The following is a 17865-nucleotide window of genomic DNA, read 5'->3' on the forward strand; positions in this document are numbered from 1 at the left end:
ATGCACTCAAGATAATGTCTTCATTTGATTCATGTGCAAACCTACATGGATTTTTGCAATGGGGGTTTGCATATGCAAAGTATGTGCGAAATCAATGAATGATCGCCCATCTTTATTCTCATTGAAATAATGATGTCTGCACATACAATCCATAGACCGGGCACATACTTTTCAGGGGATGTCTCAATAAAATATATTGTTCTACCTTGATTAATTTAAGGTTTTTCCAATGTTTCTTCCTACATAAAACACATGGTATACAATTTTGTTCTGTTAATCAGTTATATTGGAAACATTGTTACACAGAAACTTTTTTCGTTACTCCAAAGTTCAATACATATTATCTGTAAAAATATTAGGAAATAAATAGTTTTACGACACCTCGTTCAATTTGCTCCCGCTAAAGTTCCATCCTTCTTTGCTAGCTGTTTCCAAAACCCGCAGTCGTTGTAGTTGATTTAAAAGTATTTCCACACCTGCGCAGACGTTATATCTTGATGAATTATCATATTAAATGTTTTTTAAACGATATCTATTTGAATAAATACCTTCAAGTTATCTTTAAGTTAACGATGTAACACTTCTTCGGCAGCCATCTTCGTTTATACCATGTGGTATGGAATACACATAAGTAAATCTCGCACATACTTTCAATGTTACTCAGATAGAAAGTATTCGATGAGAATATGATGAGTATGTGGGGCAAATAAATCTAATGAAAAGCAAAAATTGAGCACTGTATATGCAATTGCACATATATTTAAGGGAGCTATTATCTTGAGTGTGGTTTTACATTAAATTTAACTGGACTAAAGACCAACCTTATCTCTAATAGGCTTTGCAAGAAAACTAATATCCAATTGGAAAATGTAAACAAACCTAAAAGATTGTGATATTTTTATATTCAATCTGAGCATTTTGAATCCTGTTTCCCAAATGTTGTGATTTTGTTCTGTTGTGCTGTTGCCTTCGCGTGCTATAATTGATTGGGGTTATAAATCAGGTATAAAATATGAAGTAATGCAGGGATTCTTTGGAATTCAAAGCATATTTACCTTGAAATCAATCTAACACAGGGTTTAAAGTTCAGCAACTTCTGAAGTTCTTCAAAAATCAAGCGGGTACCATCTTAGGATTTGCGCTCAACACCGAATGTACGTACAATATGCAGCTGTCAAAATGAACTTAGGCACCTACGTGAATTTTACGTAAGTGCGATACACTCAAAAAAATCCACACTTCAAGGCTACGTGAAAAATCACGTAGACCCCTTAGAAATGATTTTTTCTAGAACTTACCTGACATATGTAACAATCACCGGAACATCGATAGAAATGACATAAACTGTCCCAGACAACCAGAAATCGCATCAAAGTTTACGTTATAACTCGTTTATTCATTCAAATTACATCAAACCCGCAAAACACGGTGGATGAAATCGTCAGATTGATGAGTTTCCTCGCATAAAACGCTTTTCTTCTGAGTTCATTTGTACATTTTGTTTCGTTCCGTACACTCGTACAAAGTAAGTCGAATCAATTCGTAGCAGCTGTCAAATCAACATTTGTTATCATAAGATAAATCGCATAATATCACAGGTTAGTTCGGTAGGATATTTAAACACTCGCATTGTATGCTATTATTCATCACATAATATATGCACGCATATCGCCTCCACTTTTGTACGTAGAAGGCGTTTTCACGACATCTTATGAGTGAAATTTTTGCACATACAAAGCCTCCAGGTAATTTCGCTATACGTACATTTTGGTTGTCTGGGGTCTGTCGTACTTACTGTCGTGCCCTATGAAGCTTACGTGAAATTCATGTACCAAAGCATGTTCATTTTGACAGCTGTATGTTGTGTTCATTGTCTAGATAGATAGATAGATATCATACCTGTGAAACAAGATGGTGCCTACAGAAAAAAACTTTCAACAACCGCTAGACAATTTCAATATTGGGACTCATTTTGGTAATATTTTGAGATAAAAAGGAACGAAAGTGAACTGAGCTACTGCATAATTGTGTTTTATCTGTTGTATAGGAAAGTTTATGATCCATGAAACGGATCAAATCCGCTCATCAATGGAATAAACGGAACCAAAACACTATTCTATTCCGCGAAGGCGAGATGTAAGTAAATATTTATATATTAATAATGCAATTAATGCATATTGTGTCGCCGGTATGTTTCCGCAGGAACCTGGGATTATAAATTATAATGGCAAAGGTGCAGCTCTGGACTACCAACACATTCATGGCCAAACAAAACCAACTTGCGCTCCTCAAAACAACTCACGATACAACAAATAAAAGAATCAACTATATATGCAATAAAAAACGCTTCAGCAATGATTAATTTGAATTATTTGAACATAATTAAGTGTTCACATATGATGGAAATCAACTCGAAACAACGTAATATATTTCTCATTACTTGGTACAACGCACTCGATTTTCATCTACGTTCTACAAATGCATTCTATCAACCGTACCAAAAAAACACGTAACAACTACCGATCACGTCGATGGAATGAATGAAGTTCATCAATTCATGAGTTCATTCATCTTCACCTTCGATTCACGTAAGTGCTACGTGAAAAGTGCGATGGAAAAAAAACTACGTATGTTTTCACGTAGCCTTGACGTGTGGATTGTTTTGAGTGTAGGTAACCTCAGTAACAATTGGGTCCTAAAATGTTTAACGAATTCTTGTTTTTATTTAATAATACGAAAGAGCATGTTATTGCAACTACTTTAGCAAGTTTTCTAGCTCAAATAACGGCTATAACATTTTTAAACTTCAATTTTAAAAATGGTTCCAAATATGAACCTTGACACTTGTGATCTTGTTTGACATTCACTTTTTCGACAAAAATGCCACAGGGCATATAGTTTTAACACTGGGGTTGTTCCTATTTGACATTTCGGAAGGGACACGGAAAACAAAATATACCCAACATTTGAGTTTGAACCAAAGGGTGTGACAAAATCTCAAAAATCATAAAAAAATGTTTTTTGTACTTAAACCAATGAAAATCATTTAAAAATTGAGTAAACATATGTTTCTGCCCTAAACTTGAGCGTTTGGTACTAAAATTGAGACAGGGCTTTAGGACCCTATTACCGAGTAACTATTGTAGGAGATGACGACGTTGAACGCAGCGCTTAGCGTTAAGCTTTTAGAAAATAAATTTTCACTTTCCCGTTGTAGTTCATAGAACACACACACGTGTTTTTATTAGTCTATCCGACCTACGGCCATTCCAATAGGTTATGGGCCATTCGGAAGTTGAGAAAAAGTAGTTCTTTTTTCGGTTAGTGAGAACCGGAAAACCATAAGTTTTGTTCGAGGACGCGACGCAATTGGATTTGCCGGTCACCGACGAAATGGAGAAGTTCAGCATGGAGAGACTTGGCAGCGACAACTACGAGAGTTGGAGTTTTCAGCTGAAAAGTCTGCTGATGCGGGAGGAACTGTGGAAGTATGTGACCACAGACGCGCCAGAACCAGTCACCGAGGCGTGGACAAACGGAGACGCCAAGACGCAAGGGACGATTTCGTTGTTCGTCGGAATCACGCAGCAGTCACTGATCCGTAAGTGTGCCACCGCCAAGCAAATCTGGGAAACGCTCAGGGACCATCACCAGAAAACCTCCCTCACATCGAAAGTGTCCATCTTGAAGCGGATTTGCAACCTCACCTACTCGGACGACGACGACATGGAACGCCATTTGCACGAGATGGAGGATTTGTTCCAACGATTGGCGAACGCCGGGCTGGAATTGGGAGCCACACTGACGGTTGTGCTCATTCTGCGAAGCCTGCCGGCGTCATACGAAACTCTGACGACCGCATTGGAGAGCCGCCCCGAAGACGAATTGACGATAGACATGGTAAAAAGGAAGTTGCTGGATGAAGCCCTCAAGCGAAGCGAGAGATCCGGCCAAGGTGAGTCCATTTTGCGCGTCGAAGCCAAGTCCACCACGTGCCACCATTGCAAGCAACCAGGGCACATGAAGAAAAATTGCCCCTCGCTTGGCCGAAAAACCGACGCGAAGCAGAAAAACGACGCCAAGCAAACAAAACCGAAAGCGCGGGTTGCCAAGGGCAACGATGGGGTGGTGATGTTGCCGTTTGCGTTCGCAGCCAACCCGAAGCCTACTGCGATGCAATCAACAAGCAACTGGATCATCGATTCGGGTGCATCGAGTCACATGTGCAGTGACAAATCGTTCTTCGACCGACTGAAGCCAATCTCAGGAATGTCCGTCACTCTTGCCGATGGTCGCGTGGCCGATGTCGCTGGAAAAGGAACCGGCCATCTATTCTGCAAAGACGACAAAGGTAAGAAACAAGAAATTATCTTATCAAATGTGCTCTTCGTTCCAGAGCTCGATGCAAATCTCGTCTCTGTGGGACAACTGACCGATATGGGTGCGTTGGTCACATTCGATGCCAACATGTGTGTCATTCAGCATAACCATCGTGTGGCGGCAGTGGCAAACAAGGGTGGTGGTCTGTACCATCTGAATGTATGCAGCCACGATTCAAAGACCGTTGCGACAAACCACACCAAAAATTGCTTGCACGACTGGCATCGCAAGCTTGGCCACCGTGACATCGAGGCGATCCAACGGCTGGTACGCGAGGGGCTCGCGACTGGCGTTTCCGTACGTGATTGTGGTGTCACCGCAACGTGCGAATGCTGCTTGGAAGGAAAAATGGCGAGACTCCCCTTTCCGAAACAATCTGGTCCGCAGTCCACCAAGGTGCTGGATTTGATTCACACCGACATTTGCGGCCCGATGAACACCGTGACGCCAGGAGGAGCTCGTTACTTCATGACGATGATCGACGACCACAGTCGGTTTACGGTGGTGTATTTTTTGAAGCGCAAATCCGAAGCCGCGGAGAAAATCGAAGAGTATGTGGAGATGGTGAATACGCGTTTCGGCAGGTATCCAACAGTCATCAGGTCCGACCAAGGAGGCGAATATAAGTCCAAACGCCTTGGACGATTCTACCGCTCGAAAGGAATTTCGCCTCAATTCACGACCGCCTACACACCGCAACAGAACGGCGTTGCAGAGCGGAAAAATAGGAGCTTGGTGGAAATGGGACGCTGTATGCTGCTCGACAGTGAGATGGGATACCGATTCTGGGCCGAGGCGGTTAACACCGCTGCTTATCTGCAAAACCTTCTGGCCACGAGATCGACCGAGATGACTCCATACGAAGCCTGGTACGGCAAGAAACCGAATCTCGACCACCTGCACGTTTTCGGCACCCAAGCGTACGTGCATATCCCGTCGGAGAAAAGGTCCAAATTGGAGCCAAAAGTGGTGAAGATGACGCTGGTGGGATACTCCAATCAGCACAAAGCGTACCGTTTCATCGATCCGTCTACCGATAAGGTGGTGTTCAGCCGAGATGCACGTTTTTTAGATGGAGAGAAGCCACCCAAGCAATCGATCAAGCCAACCGATGTTATCGAGATTGATTCACCGCTACCGCGTGATACGCAATCCGTGATTCAAGCTGATGATGAGGATGCTGATTCGTATGCTGAATATGAGTCCGGTGAAGATTCTTTGGACGAGGAGTTTGTTGAGCCAGCCACTCCGGTGCGCGTATCGGAGCGCATTACTAAGGGTGTACCTCCTGTTCGGTACCGCGAAACTAGTAGCTTGGTACACAATTTGCCACCTGAACCTAGAACGTACGAAGAAGCACTCAAGGGTCCCGAAAGTGCACTGTGGAAAGTTGCAATTGAGGAGGAGCTGCAATCGCTTCGTGCAAACCGCACGTGGGAGCTGACTGACCTCCCCGCCGATCGGAAAGCTATCGGATCCAAGTGGATATTCAAGCGCAAGCTGGATGAACGTGGCAACGTTGTGCGCTATAAGGCTCGACTGGTGGCACAGGGGTTCACACAGAAGTACGGAACCGATTTCGAAGAGATGTTCGCCCCGGTGGTCAAGCAGGTCACCTTCCGTGTTCTGCTGTCGGTCGCTAGCCAGAAGAAGATGATCGTCAAACACGCCGACGTGAAGACAGCCTACCTGCACGGGGTTCTGGAGGAAACCGTGTACATGCGTAGGCCACCAGGTCTACCTACGAAGGACGAAGGCAAAGTGTGCATGCTTCGAAAAAGCTTGTACGGTCTGAAGCAATCCGCCCGCGTTTGGAATCAAACGTTCGATACAGTCCTGAAGAAGATGGGTTTCGAGCAATCGAAAAACGATTCGTGCCTTTACATTCGTCGAGCCGGGAAGAAGTGCACCTACTTGGTGGTGTACGTTGACGACCTGGTCGTTGCCTACGAAAAAGAAGAAGAATATGAGCGAATCATTCGAGAGCTAAACCAGCATTTCGAAGTAACGTCGTTGGGAGACATCAAGCATTTCCTGGGCATCGAGGTGAACCGATCCAGTGAAGGCGTAAGCTTGAATCAGTCAACGTACATCCGAAAACTGTTGGAGCGTTTCGGAATGACGGATGCCAAACCATCGAAGTTTCCTCTCAGTCCCGGTCACACACAATCAAAGGAGGAGACAGATGCCGACAAATTGCCAAATAATCACCAATTCGCCAGTTTGATTGGTGGTTTATTGTACGTGGCCGTGAACACGCGTCCGGATATTGCAGCTGCAGTTTCCATTCTGGGGAGGAAGACCAGCTGCCCGACGCAAGCTGACTGGCTGGAAGCAAAACGGGTATTGCGATACCTGAAGCACACGCTGAACGACGAGTTGGTCCTGGGAGTAGATGGATCAGCACTGAAGGTCTACGTCGACGCTGATTGGGCCGGCGACACTAGTGACCGAAAATCGACGTCTGGTTTTCTGTTCCGTTTCGCTGGTGGTTCGATTAGCTGGAGCTCGAAGAAGCAAACTTGTGTCACACTCAGTAGCACCGAAGCCGAGTACGTGGCACTTGCCGAGTGCCTCCAAGAGTTCCGTTGGGTTCGCCGAATATTGAGCGATTTCGACGTTAATCTGACATCACCAGTGGCGGTGTACGAAGACAATCAAGGGGTGATCAAACAATCGAATTCACCAACCATTGGCCGCCGTTCGAAGCACATCGAGACGAAATTCCACTTTGTTCGAGATTTGCTGCAGAATGGAGAAATCGACATTCGTTACTGTCCGACTGATGCGATGGTTGCGGATATGATGACGAAGCCTTTGCAGTCCGTAAAACTGAGGGGTTTCCGTGAAGCTGCTGGAGTCCTTCCGTCGAGGAGGAGTGTAGGAGATGACGACGTTGAACGCAGCATGCCATGAACATTTGAATTAAAGCATGTTGCTATGGTTACGCGCATGTAGCGCTTAGCGTTAAGCTTTTAGAAAATAAATTTTCACTTTCCCGTTGTAGTTCATAGAACACACACGTGTTTTTATTAGTCTATCCGACCTACGGCCATTCCAATAACTATTTGGTGGTTATGAATGGCTCAGTGATCTTTATCTTAGTCAGGTAAAGTGGAGGTGAATTTGGAATGAGCTACGTGATTTTTCAAATCCGTTAACCCGTTCGTAAGCCATTTCGTGACATACAAACACCATTCCATTTTTATTTATAGATTTATAAAAAAAAATTTTAGGCTGTTTAAGGCGGTAAACATGAGTTGAACAATGATTTTAATATGTTGTTGTACTATATTACAAAAAAAAAGCAACCTGCTAATGAAATTAAATTAATTCCAACTAGTTGCGTATATAGAGCCTCATACTTAGGATGAGCGGTAAATGGCGCCCTACACATGTATCATTGGCATACATGCACTCAAAACAATCCACACGTCAAGGCTACGTGGAAACATACGTAATTTTTTCCATAGCACTTCTCACGTAACTGCGAAGGTGAAGAAGAATGATCGCATGAATCGATAAACCTTTTTCATTCCACCGCACTATGGTCCAGGAATCAGTTTTACGCGGAAAGATGCATTTTGAGCTTTAGAATGAAACATTAGACAAAAACGGTCTTCTACAAAGTTGTTTGTATTAGTTAAGCCCTTTGTTTGGTGTTATTGAAAATTAGGGTGGACCACATTTTCATAGAAATTGTGTGACTAACTTTCTTATTTGTAGAAATTATACTATACATGCTTCAGCAAAGTTGTAGACCATTCAATTTCAAGCAACTTTGCCAAAAAAAGTTTTTTTGTATCTCTTAAATTGACCGATTTAGAGCTTTTTTCCTACGGTGACATAGGGTGGTCCGAACAAAACTGGTTTTCTGGCTCTAGAGTTTTCAATTCAAATTTCTCATCAAAGTAGTCTATGAAAAACTTTTTGAGCTTCGAAAAATGCGTAATTTGGTGAGTGAAGAAACTCGCTATCTCCTTCCGTTTAGGAGTTATTGTTGTTTTTCTCTCAAAAACATGCCTACTTTGATTGTGAATATCTCTGATAGGGGCAAACATAAACAATATCTTTTGACGGCGTTTGAAAGACAAAATAAAATTGTATATTATATAAAAAAATTACAGATGTGTTATTTTTGTAACTCTAATAAAACGTCTTGAAAGTCAAATATTTTTTATCACAAAAACTTTAATAACTTTTGAACTAAAGTAGATATCAGCAATCTTTTTGCATGAAAATTTGAGTTTTGTTAAGTTCTAAAAGTCGTTCATAGACGACTTTGACGAGAAAATAGTATTAAAAAACAAGAGTCGAAAAACTTATTTTTGTTGGACCGCCCTGCGATGATTAGGAAAAAATGCTCTAGATTGGTCAAATTTTGAGCTACAGAAAAACTTTTTTTGGCAAAGTTGATCAAAATTTCAAGTTCTACCGCTTTGCCTAAGAGCATATACCAGTATTTTTGCAAATAAAAAAGATGATTATATGATATGTGTGATATTGTGGACCACCCTAGTTTCAAATGACACAGTATGAAAGCTTACATTTTGGGAAACAATTTTGTAGAAGATCATTTTTGTCTAAAATTTCATTTTCATGCTCAAAATGCAAAATAATAAAGAAATACATACTATGAAAATCTTCAAAATAGTTTTAAAGCCCTATCTTTCTTATTTCAGATTTCTCATCAAAGCGGTCTATGAGCGAATTTTAGAACCTAACAAAACGCAAATTTTCATGCAAAAATATTGATGATATCTATTTTAGTTCAAAAGTTATTAAATTTTTTCTGCTTAAAATCCTTTGTTTTTCAAGGCATTTTATTAGAGTTACAAAAATAACACATCTGTAATTTTTTGATATAATATACAATTTTATTTTGCCTTTTGAATGCCGTCAAAAGATATTTTTTATGTTCGCCCCAATCAGAGATATTCACAATCAAAGTAGGCATGTTTTTGAGAGAAAAAACAACAATAACTCCTAAACGGAAGAAGATAGCGAGTTTCTTCACTCACCAAATTACGCATTTTTCGAAGCTCTGAAAGTGTTTCATAGAATACTTTGATGAGAAATTTGAATTGAAAACTCTAGAGTCAGAAAACCAGTTTTGTTCGGACCACCCTATGTCACTGCAGGAAAAAAGCTCAAAAACGGTCAATTTAAGAGATACAAAAAAACTTTTTTTGGCAAAGTTGCTTGAAATTGAATGGTCTATAACTTTGCTGAAGCATGTATAGTATAATTTCTACAAATAAGAAAGTTAGTCACACAATTTCTATGAAAATGTGGTCCACCCTAATTTTCAATAACACCAAACAAAGGGCTTAACTAATACAAACAACTTTGTAGAAGACCGTTTTTGTCTAATGTTTCATTCTAAAGCTCAAAATGCATCTTTCCGCGTAAAACTGATTCCTGGACCACTGTGCACCGGTGACCGGTAGTTGCTACGTGTTTTTGTGTGTGTGTGTTTCATAGAGTGCATTGGTTGAACGTAAATGGAAAACCTGTGCATTGTATCAGGTATAAAGATGTATATCAAGTTGTTTTGAGTTGATTTTCATCAAATGTGATTATATTGAAAAATGTTGAAATATTTTCAAATCAATCAGTATTTAATCGTTCTTTATTCAATAGATTGCTGAATCTTGAAATTTTTGTTCCTTGGTTAACCGTAAACGTTTTGGTAGCCCAGTTGTAGCTTCACCATTATATCATTCATGATTCCAGATTCCTGTAAAAACACGCCGGAGACGAATTTGCTATAGTTGAATTATTAGAGTTTAAATGTTTACTTACTCTTGGTATCCGAGGAAATTAATTCGAATAGTCAGCCTCCGATTGCTTAGGTTCTGTTGGCTCCGGTGATAAGCGAATTAGATACGTTCCATGGTCACATAATCCTCTACTTTTCAATTCAACAGATAATATTTATTGATACTGTACTTCGGTCTATTTTCCATCATTTTTATTTCAAAATTTTATCAAAAAAGTTGTTTGGTCTATTTTCAATAGGCGCCATCTTTACGCACATCTATGATTCAGAATGAACACAACCAGTGTTGATTAGACTCATTTCCCCGAAATTCGAATTGTGAAGCCATGAACTGTTATAACTGTGCGTTGTATTCCTGAGATGGAGGGGGAGGTGGTTGGGCTTGAGTGTTGCACATGGGATCCGACAGTTTCGATCTCGGTGGGCCGCAATTCAAGTTTCGGTGAAATGATTCGCACTCACTCACTCACTCATTTCATTTCACCGAAACTTGAATTGTGGCTCTCTGGGATCAAAATTGATCGATTTTGTGTGCAGTACTCAAGCTTAACCATCTGCTTTTCTATCTTAGGAGGATAGAGCATGGTTGTAGTACTTCGTGGCTTCATAGTTCGGAAAATGTTATTTTCGGGGAAATGAGTCTGAACAACACTGAACACAACATTCAGCTGTCAAAAAATGAATATGCCGTGGTACATTAATTTCACGTAATGTTGATAGGGCATCACAGTACATATGACAGGCAGTTCATATCATTATTATCGATGTTTCGGTGGTTGTTACGTATGTCAGGTAAATTCTAGAAAAAGTTCATTTCCGAGGTTCTACGTGATTTTTCATGTAGCCTTGACGTTTGGATTATTTTGAGTGTAGGGAGCCGGATTATATTCTTGGCACTTTTGATTCACTTCGGCAGTGGGGTTTTTTGAAAGCTACAGAGCGCATATTTGACCACAACATGCATCGTACTAAAGCGCTTCTTCTTGCAAAGTTTCAGATAATTCAACCGAGAAAAACCATGAAAAAGTGAATCTTGGGAGTGCCCAAGTGGTTCTGCACCCTACTCTGTATCTTATTGAGTTATCATATGATGATTTCATTCCAAAATTAGTTTTTAATTAGTTCCCATTTCCTGCTCGAGCTCGGGTAACTTTTGAGAATGCAATCCGCCTTGCACTAAATTTATTCATTTGACGTCATAATTTTCAAAAGTTTTTGAATATTTCACCGTATTGAGTAAAACCAGTTTGTTAACTTTTCGCAAAACAACAATTACGATGTTTTTGTTAAAAGTTACACTGCTTTGTACGATTTTAGTTCGATGGTGATAACGATAGGGGGACACGGAGCAGTATGGACACCCTAAGGAATTTGCCTATTTTGACTGTGAGGACATGAATATTATACTGTTTTTTATGTGCAGTATGCTTTTTATAGTTCTTAAGCATTTGTTAAACATGGTTGCATAATTGGGAAAAAAATATTTTGTTTTCAAAAATAGGTTTAAAAAAAGCTTATATTTGGTAGTCGCCATCAAGCTAGCGGGGCAAAGTGGACACCCCCATGGGGCAGTATAGACACCCTAATGTTTATAGGAAAATTGTTTCGCGATCGTTCTCAAAACCTCGAAAAATGAAGTTCATATTCATGAAACCATAGTAACAGGTCACTATGCCACTGGAAACATGATTAAAACCAATTTACGACATTTTTTGTAGAGATGCTTTCAATATTGCCTCCAGGTTAGTTTTAATCAAGAATTGACGATTTTCAACTGATTTGTGGTTCCGCTTCATAATCATTGCATTGAATGCTAAATATTTTTGGATAATTTTGTATTTGAAGTTATATTTTTTTCTCTTTAAAGTGTCAGCTCTACTTTGTCACACGGTGTCCATATTGCCCCAACAGTATAAGAAATTTTTATATAAGTTTTTCAATGTCTTAAAGTACCAGAAAAAAATCTACTATATTTTTGAATATAGCATAAATAATTCAAGATTCAGTCAAGAGTCACATTATCGGTCAACTTGCAGTCATTTGCCTCTGAAACCTTATTTGGTGAGGTGTGAATGTTATAATTTTCGAACCAAATAAAAACATGCTCAATTTTTCTATTTAAAATCAATGTTTTGAACATTTTTTTCTGAAATCTTAGTGGATAATTTACTCCTCCGACAGGCAACTGAAATATTGATTGCATTTAAAGTGTAAAAGAATTCGCTTATGCAAAGATACAGGGGGTGTCCATTCTGCCCCGGGTGTCCATACTGCCCCCGGTACCCCTACCTGTCTTAAAACAAAAGTAATATTCGCACACATGTACACGATTTCGGAGCATACGAATTTATTATTGCCGCACCCGAACAAAATTCGGCTGATATGATAAACAAACCAATTTTTATATGCTTCGAATGTTGAACGCTTCAGTCGATTCCAGCTGGTCAATGCATTTCGTTCGCAATGAACCGTTATAACTTAAGCACTTTTGGCGTTGAGAAAACTCGGGAAGAAGTCGATGCAGTAAAGGATTAATTTTGACTAAATTTTGAAACGATCGTTTACGACGATTATCTTTCAGAGCTTTCCACCGTGGTTCATTAACTTCCAGGATCCATTTGAGTTGTATCGGGCTCAACCGAGTTACATCTGGTGCCAGGCGTCGTTCTTTTTGGGAGCTTTGCTTTGTATCATTCACGCATTCAAACGAGGCGGACGATGGCCTTATATATTTCTCGGTGCACTTTGCCATGGATTGGTCGTAGAGCTGATCTCCTACTATGTGCCAAGTGTTGATAATTTTTGGCACTCCAAAACGCCGATAGATTTCTTTGGTCACCGATTGCCGCTGTACATTATCTTTCTCTGTAAGTACAATCAGCTGTGCGAATTAATGTTTGAATTTTAATCTTATCTGAAAAACTGTTGTGATTCAAACCCAGATCCAGTGTTCTACTATCAAGCGCACTGGGCCGTATCTAAACTGCACCTAAAATGTCGTTGGTCGGAGCACATGGCCGCTGGGCTTTTGGTAGTGCTAATCGATCTGCCGTACGACATCGTTAGTGTGAAGTTTGTACACTGGACGTGGCACGATACCGATCCTAACATCGCCGATCGGCACTACTGGGTTCCCTGGAACTCCTACTACTTTCATGCCACATTCGCCTTTGCGTTCTCGTTCTTCTTCCACAACGTGCGGAAATGGATCGATCGGAGAAAACTGGACCGCTGGCAAGCGGGCTCTGTGAAAGCAGAGCTGGCCGCTGTAGTAGTGGCTGCCTTGCTGTCCTTCCCTGGAGGTGCACTACTGTTCATTCCGTTGTATCATCCGTTCCATGACATCTACAATGTACCTGGGGAAATAACAGCCGTTACACTTCTCTTTGTGTTCATGACCGTACTCTGGAAATTTGACCGAAAAAGCAATCGGAGACTACCAGAGCGGTATAGTTTTGCAAATCTTGCCACCCTTATTCTTCAATAATGTTTCCTCCACACTCGTTCCAGCTTGAACACAATGGGTCGTGCCCTGATGTTCCATCTAATCGTTCACTACTCCGTGTTCTTCTCCATGGTTGCCTTCTTGAACCCGGAAAACGTAGTTGCAGCTGGTCTTCACGAACCAATTGGTGATTGCGACGCCAAGACCCCGGTCTACACCGTGCTGAAAACTCTGGAAAAGCGGACCTACCTCTGCGCGGAAGATTACGATGAGAAATACTTCGATTTCCACTGCCTGGAGCGGCCACCCAAAAACGGTTCCTATTGGTACACAATCTGCGGGACGCCATTCGAGTAAGTGTTGGTGAGGCTTTCATCAGTTTCCGGACTTTATTAAGGCTTTCATTTGAAATTTACAGAAACCGCGCGGAATACGTCTTGGTGGTGTCTTTGATTTGCTTCGTTGCCCTTATGGTGTTCCGAACGATACACTTCGATTACGATGTTCGCTTCGATATCTACGATCTGGTGCGTAAGGATAAAAAAGGACAATCGCCGAAGGAAACTAAGAAGACTAAATAGAGATTCCAGATTCCATCTGGCTTGGAATTTGAAACCGGTGTGGTCGTGCACTATAAAGCGGTTTCGTTAGAATAAAAACTTTTCGTTTCGATTTGATGAAAATGCCTTTTTAGTTTCAACGGAAGCTCCAATGCAACTTGTTCATTATTATTGCTTCAATTATAATCTTTCTGTCCATAACGATCAAAATATGACCGAACTGCATGTTACTGGACATCAATGATGATTTCTTATCACCTCAAACCTCAATTAGGATCATCTAGATGAGAGTACCACCAGGCGATACAATTATTAGACTGCAGGTATCTATGGATCTTAAGGGCAATTCTGTTGAAGACGCGCTGGATACCGATCATCGCCTTATGCATTCCGTAATTAGTTCTTCGTAGTGGCAAGCGTAGCATAACATTGTTCCGGAGTGATTGTGACTGGGCGTGTAAATATTTTTTTTCCAGGATGAAGGCACAATATATCCGTCCTTGTAGCGTGTCTGCAACCGTAAGAGCTCTGCGGACGTCCCTTCTGTTGCGAAATAGCTCTAGATCAGTAATTCCCAAAGTGGGCGAATTCGCCCCCCGGGGGACGATTTTTAGGCTCAAGGGGGCGAAAATTTGTAAAACAGAATTTGGGGGGCGAAAATCCAGAAAGGGGGCGAAAGGCTATCGCGGAATCATTTGAAAATAACTACGCATAACCTTTGGAGGACATACATCTGAAGTTTAATCAGTTCCAAACTTAACTAATTCCAGGAATATTTTTTTTATTTTATTTTATTTTATTTTATTTTATTGATGTACAAGGGGGTCAGGGGCCAAGTCTCCAGCATAAGTTTGAAAACTCACACCGTCCATAATACACCGGGGGGTTTTGGAGTTTAGGAAGTAGGCAACGCAACATCTTTGACCAGCAGGTTCTTTAAGTTTTGCTTCTACTCTTGACTTCCAATACACGTATGAATGATGCAAGGCCAAAAGAACATGAATCAGTCATACATATAGCGATAGTGAAGTGTTTTGCCTAAGGATATGGGAAAGGAGGGATTTTGGGTGGTGTTTTGCAAATAGCTCTGTGGAACAAATTTGTTATTAGTTAAAAATTTAGTTAATCTGATTCACCTTGCAATCAGTAATATTTACAAAAACATGATACTTAACTTTTCTCGGCCAATACGCTGCCATGTCTTTCCTCTCCAATGGATTTTTCCTCGTTGTAATGGCGGGTTAGATATGAAAACAAGGATAAAGAGAGAAGAAATGTTAGTGATTGTTACATGCTTTATTGCTGTATTGGCCTACAATGAAATCATAGAAAATTCGCTCTTTGGATTCCCATGATAACAATCCCCATGCAGCTTACGAGAAACTCCATGGCAATGATCACTGTACGCCATGTGCGGCATTCAGGACATCTCAACAATACTGAGGACGAACAACAAAAAATAAATCCAAAAGAGCGAAAACCTCAATGTTTCAATGTAGGACAATTCAGCTTTAATGCATGTGAGAAGTTCTTGGTGATATTCTCACAACGGCCATTCAGAATGGTTCGACGGATGTAGATAAAAGATCATTATAATAAAATTAACGCGACGACTTGTTAGTGAACTCAGAAAGATTATTGTATTTGCAACTGTTAATTTCGATAGTTGAACTTAGGGTCGGTTATTGTACATAACTTTTAAGATAAGCAGGAGTACCCAGACAACCAGAAATCGCATCAAAGTTTATGTTATAACTCGTTTATTCATTCAAATTACATCAAACCCGCAAAACACGGTGGATGAAATCGTCAGATTGATGAGTTTCCTCGCATAAAACGCTTTTCTTCTGAGTTCATTTGTGCATTTTGTTTCGTTCCGTACACTCGCACAAAGTAAGTCGAATCAATTCGTAGCAGCTGTCAAATCAACATTTGTTATCATAAGATAAATCGCATAATATCACAGGTTAGTTCGGTAGGATATTTAAACACTCGCATTGTATGCTATTATTCATCACATAATATATGCACGCATATCGCCTCCACTTTTGTATTGTCGCGCGCCCACCAAATCGGAACGCGCGTGTGGGACACGCGACGTTTGACTCGTTCCCGACATAACTGTCATAATGACATGTGCGGCGCTGCATTCTTACACTGAAATAATTGGAACAGGCGTATTTATCAGAAATTGCATATAATCTCTACTTCCTGCGTTACACACATATTTCAATAACATTTCAATACTTATCATCATTAAATCCGTTCAGATTTACAAAGCTTCAAATGAAAGTTGAAGTTCTGAGTTCATACAAAAATTATGTGTTCTTGGCCTACACTTGGTGAGTGCTTTGCATATAACATTCACAAGGCTGGTCAATTTTCGAGTCTCTCATGTGAACTGTTTGTCAGAATCGAAACCATAATGTATTATTAACCAGCATTTCTGGATCATCATCAGAATTTCATTGTGATTTGAAATGAAGTTTATTATTGCAATTTCTTTCTGAAGGTAAGTAATTAATTAAAAAATTGAATACAAGGAATATTAGAATGATTTCCTTCTAGATTCAAGGTTTCCTGGTCAATAACGGGAAGATGCAAATCTAATAAAATAGAGGTAGATCATTTGTGTTGAAGCCAAAGGTAAATAATTGATTATTTAAAAAACGAGGTTATAATTATGTAGTTATTTTTTTAGATCCAAAAACATGTTCAAAAAATTTTGACGGAGGCAAATGCAGAAGTGAAATTCAATCCAATAATTTGGCTATCGGGACCCAGTGGCAAAATTCGCTTTGAACAATTTCGTCATTCTTTATGTTTTTTCTTTATTCAATTATGTTATTATTCAATTTTTTGTTTCAGCAAAATAATAAATTTAAAATTTATGAACCAACAATAACCATTTTATTTATAAACATATTATTAACTGCATATGCCGTGTCAATCCAAATTATTTGTATTGCTTTTGAAACAAATTATTATTTCACATATTATTTACAAACAAGCCTCACTAGTTTGTATTGGTTAGTCAAATGCAATCTTATCGCTCTCCCTGCCTGTAAAAATTAAGTGTTCTTTATATAATTTCTGTCATTGGTCCTTGAGAAGCGCTCTATACGAACTGCATATGACATGTAATGAGCTTTCCCGTCCCGAGGTGAATGCTATAGAGCTTAGTGACATTTGAACACACGTAGACTAGCATACGCTCGTCATACACAGTTTGTTTTTGTTTTCCTCAAAGAAACTTGCACACGCTTTCCAGACTCATCAAAATGCATATGGAAATATTACCTAATTTGAAAAATTTACACCCGGTTTCTGGGTGTTTTTCGAGACTGAGTGCATATTGTTTTCCTCTAAGGTTCACAACTACATCTACACTAGGGCACCCATACCATTGGGCGTGATAACCACTATATGAAAATCCAATACAGCTTATGCTCGATAACTGGGCTGAGAGAACCTTCCAGTTAGCGAGCAGTGCTCGATAACTGGACTGCCATTCCAACGCACACACACATTCAAATAAAAATCGAGGGGGACTTAGATGCAAAGTTTTGGTTGGCGTCATTCGGTTTTGGAATCGCGTCGTGTTCGTGTCATTCCGTCATTGAATTCGCGTTTTAATCGTACCGTCTTGTAAATTTTGAGGTGAATTAAACAGTTTTCGTTTCTGCAATGGACATCCC

General features: G+C 40.1%; 1 protein-coding gene and 3 long non-coding RNA genes across 6 annotated transcripts; 2 read left to right on the forward strand and 2 right to left on the reverse strand.

Moving 5' to 3' along the window:
- Nucleotides 1–258: 258 nt before the first annotated feature.
- LOC110675478 lies at nucleotides 259–1122 on the reverse strand. Of its 3 annotated transcripts, none has more exons than XR_002499523.1 (4): nucleotides 1056–1122; nucleotides 880–976; nucleotides 549–712; nucleotides 259–476 (listed from the first exon to the last, which is right to left on the reverse strand). It is a non-coding gene; the product is annotated as an uncharacterized LOC110675478 (long non-coding RNA). The 3 variants fall into 3 exon arrangements; XR_002499524.1 differs by having other exon boundaries at nucleotides 822–976; nucleotides 1056–1097; XR_002499522.1 differs by having other exon boundaries at nucleotides 549–976; nucleotides 1056–1097.
- A 677-nt stretch (nucleotides 1123–1799) lies between these two features.
- On the forward strand, nucleotides 1800–2665 carry LOC110675479. The gene is made up of 3 exons (XR_002499525.1): nucleotides 1800–1975; nucleotides 2048–2136; nucleotides 2203–2665. It is a non-coding gene; the product is annotated as an uncharacterized LOC110675479 (long non-coding RNA).
- A 7315-nt stretch (nucleotides 2666–9980) lies between these two features.
- Nucleotides 9981–10409, reverse strand: LOC110676285. The gene is made up of 2 exons (XR_002500238.1): nucleotides 10186–10409; nucleotides 9981–10120 (listed from the first exon to the last, which is right to left on the reverse strand). It is a non-coding gene; the product is annotated as an uncharacterized LOC110676285 (long non-coding RNA).
- A 2135-nt stretch (nucleotides 10410–12544) lies between these two features.
- On the forward strand, nucleotides 12545–14290 carry LOC5574534. Its single transcript, XM_001655141.2, has 5 exons — nucleotides 12545–12685; nucleotides 12744–13029; nucleotides 13105–13609; nucleotides 13673–13960; nucleotides 14026–14290. Exons 1-5 carry the CDS (start codon nucleotides 12626–12628, stop codon nucleotides 14186–14188), a joined length of 1302 nt encoding a protein of 433 aa, XP_001655191.1. The 5' UTR covers nucleotides 12545–12625; the 3' UTR covers nucleotides 14189–14290.
- The last annotated feature ends 3575 nt before the right edge of the window (nucleotides 14291–17865 follow it).

The sequence above is a fragment of the Aedes aegypti genome, chromosome 2 (assembly GCF_002204515.2).
Source record: "Aedes aegypti strain LVP_AGWG chromosome 2, AaegL5.0 Primary Assembly, whole genome shotgun sequence".
Taxonomy (NCBI): Eukaryota; Metazoa; Arthropoda; class Insecta; order Diptera; family Culicidae; genus Aedes; species Aedes aegypti.

Bases quoted from the DNA above. Each gene is read 5' to 3' on its own strand.
- LOC5574534 (XM_001655141.2), top strand. From the start codon at position 12,626: ATGAACCGTTATAACTTAAGCACTTTTGGCGTTGAGAAAACTCGGGAA. The intron at 12,686-12,743 runs GTAAAGGATTAA...ATTATCTTTCAG, and splicing joins CTCGGGAAGAAGTCGATGCA to AGCTTTCCACCGTGGTTCAT. The intron at 13,030-13,104 runs GTAAGTACAATC...ATTCAAACCCAG, and splicing joins GCTGTACATTATCTTTCTCT to ATCCAGTGTTCTACTATCAA.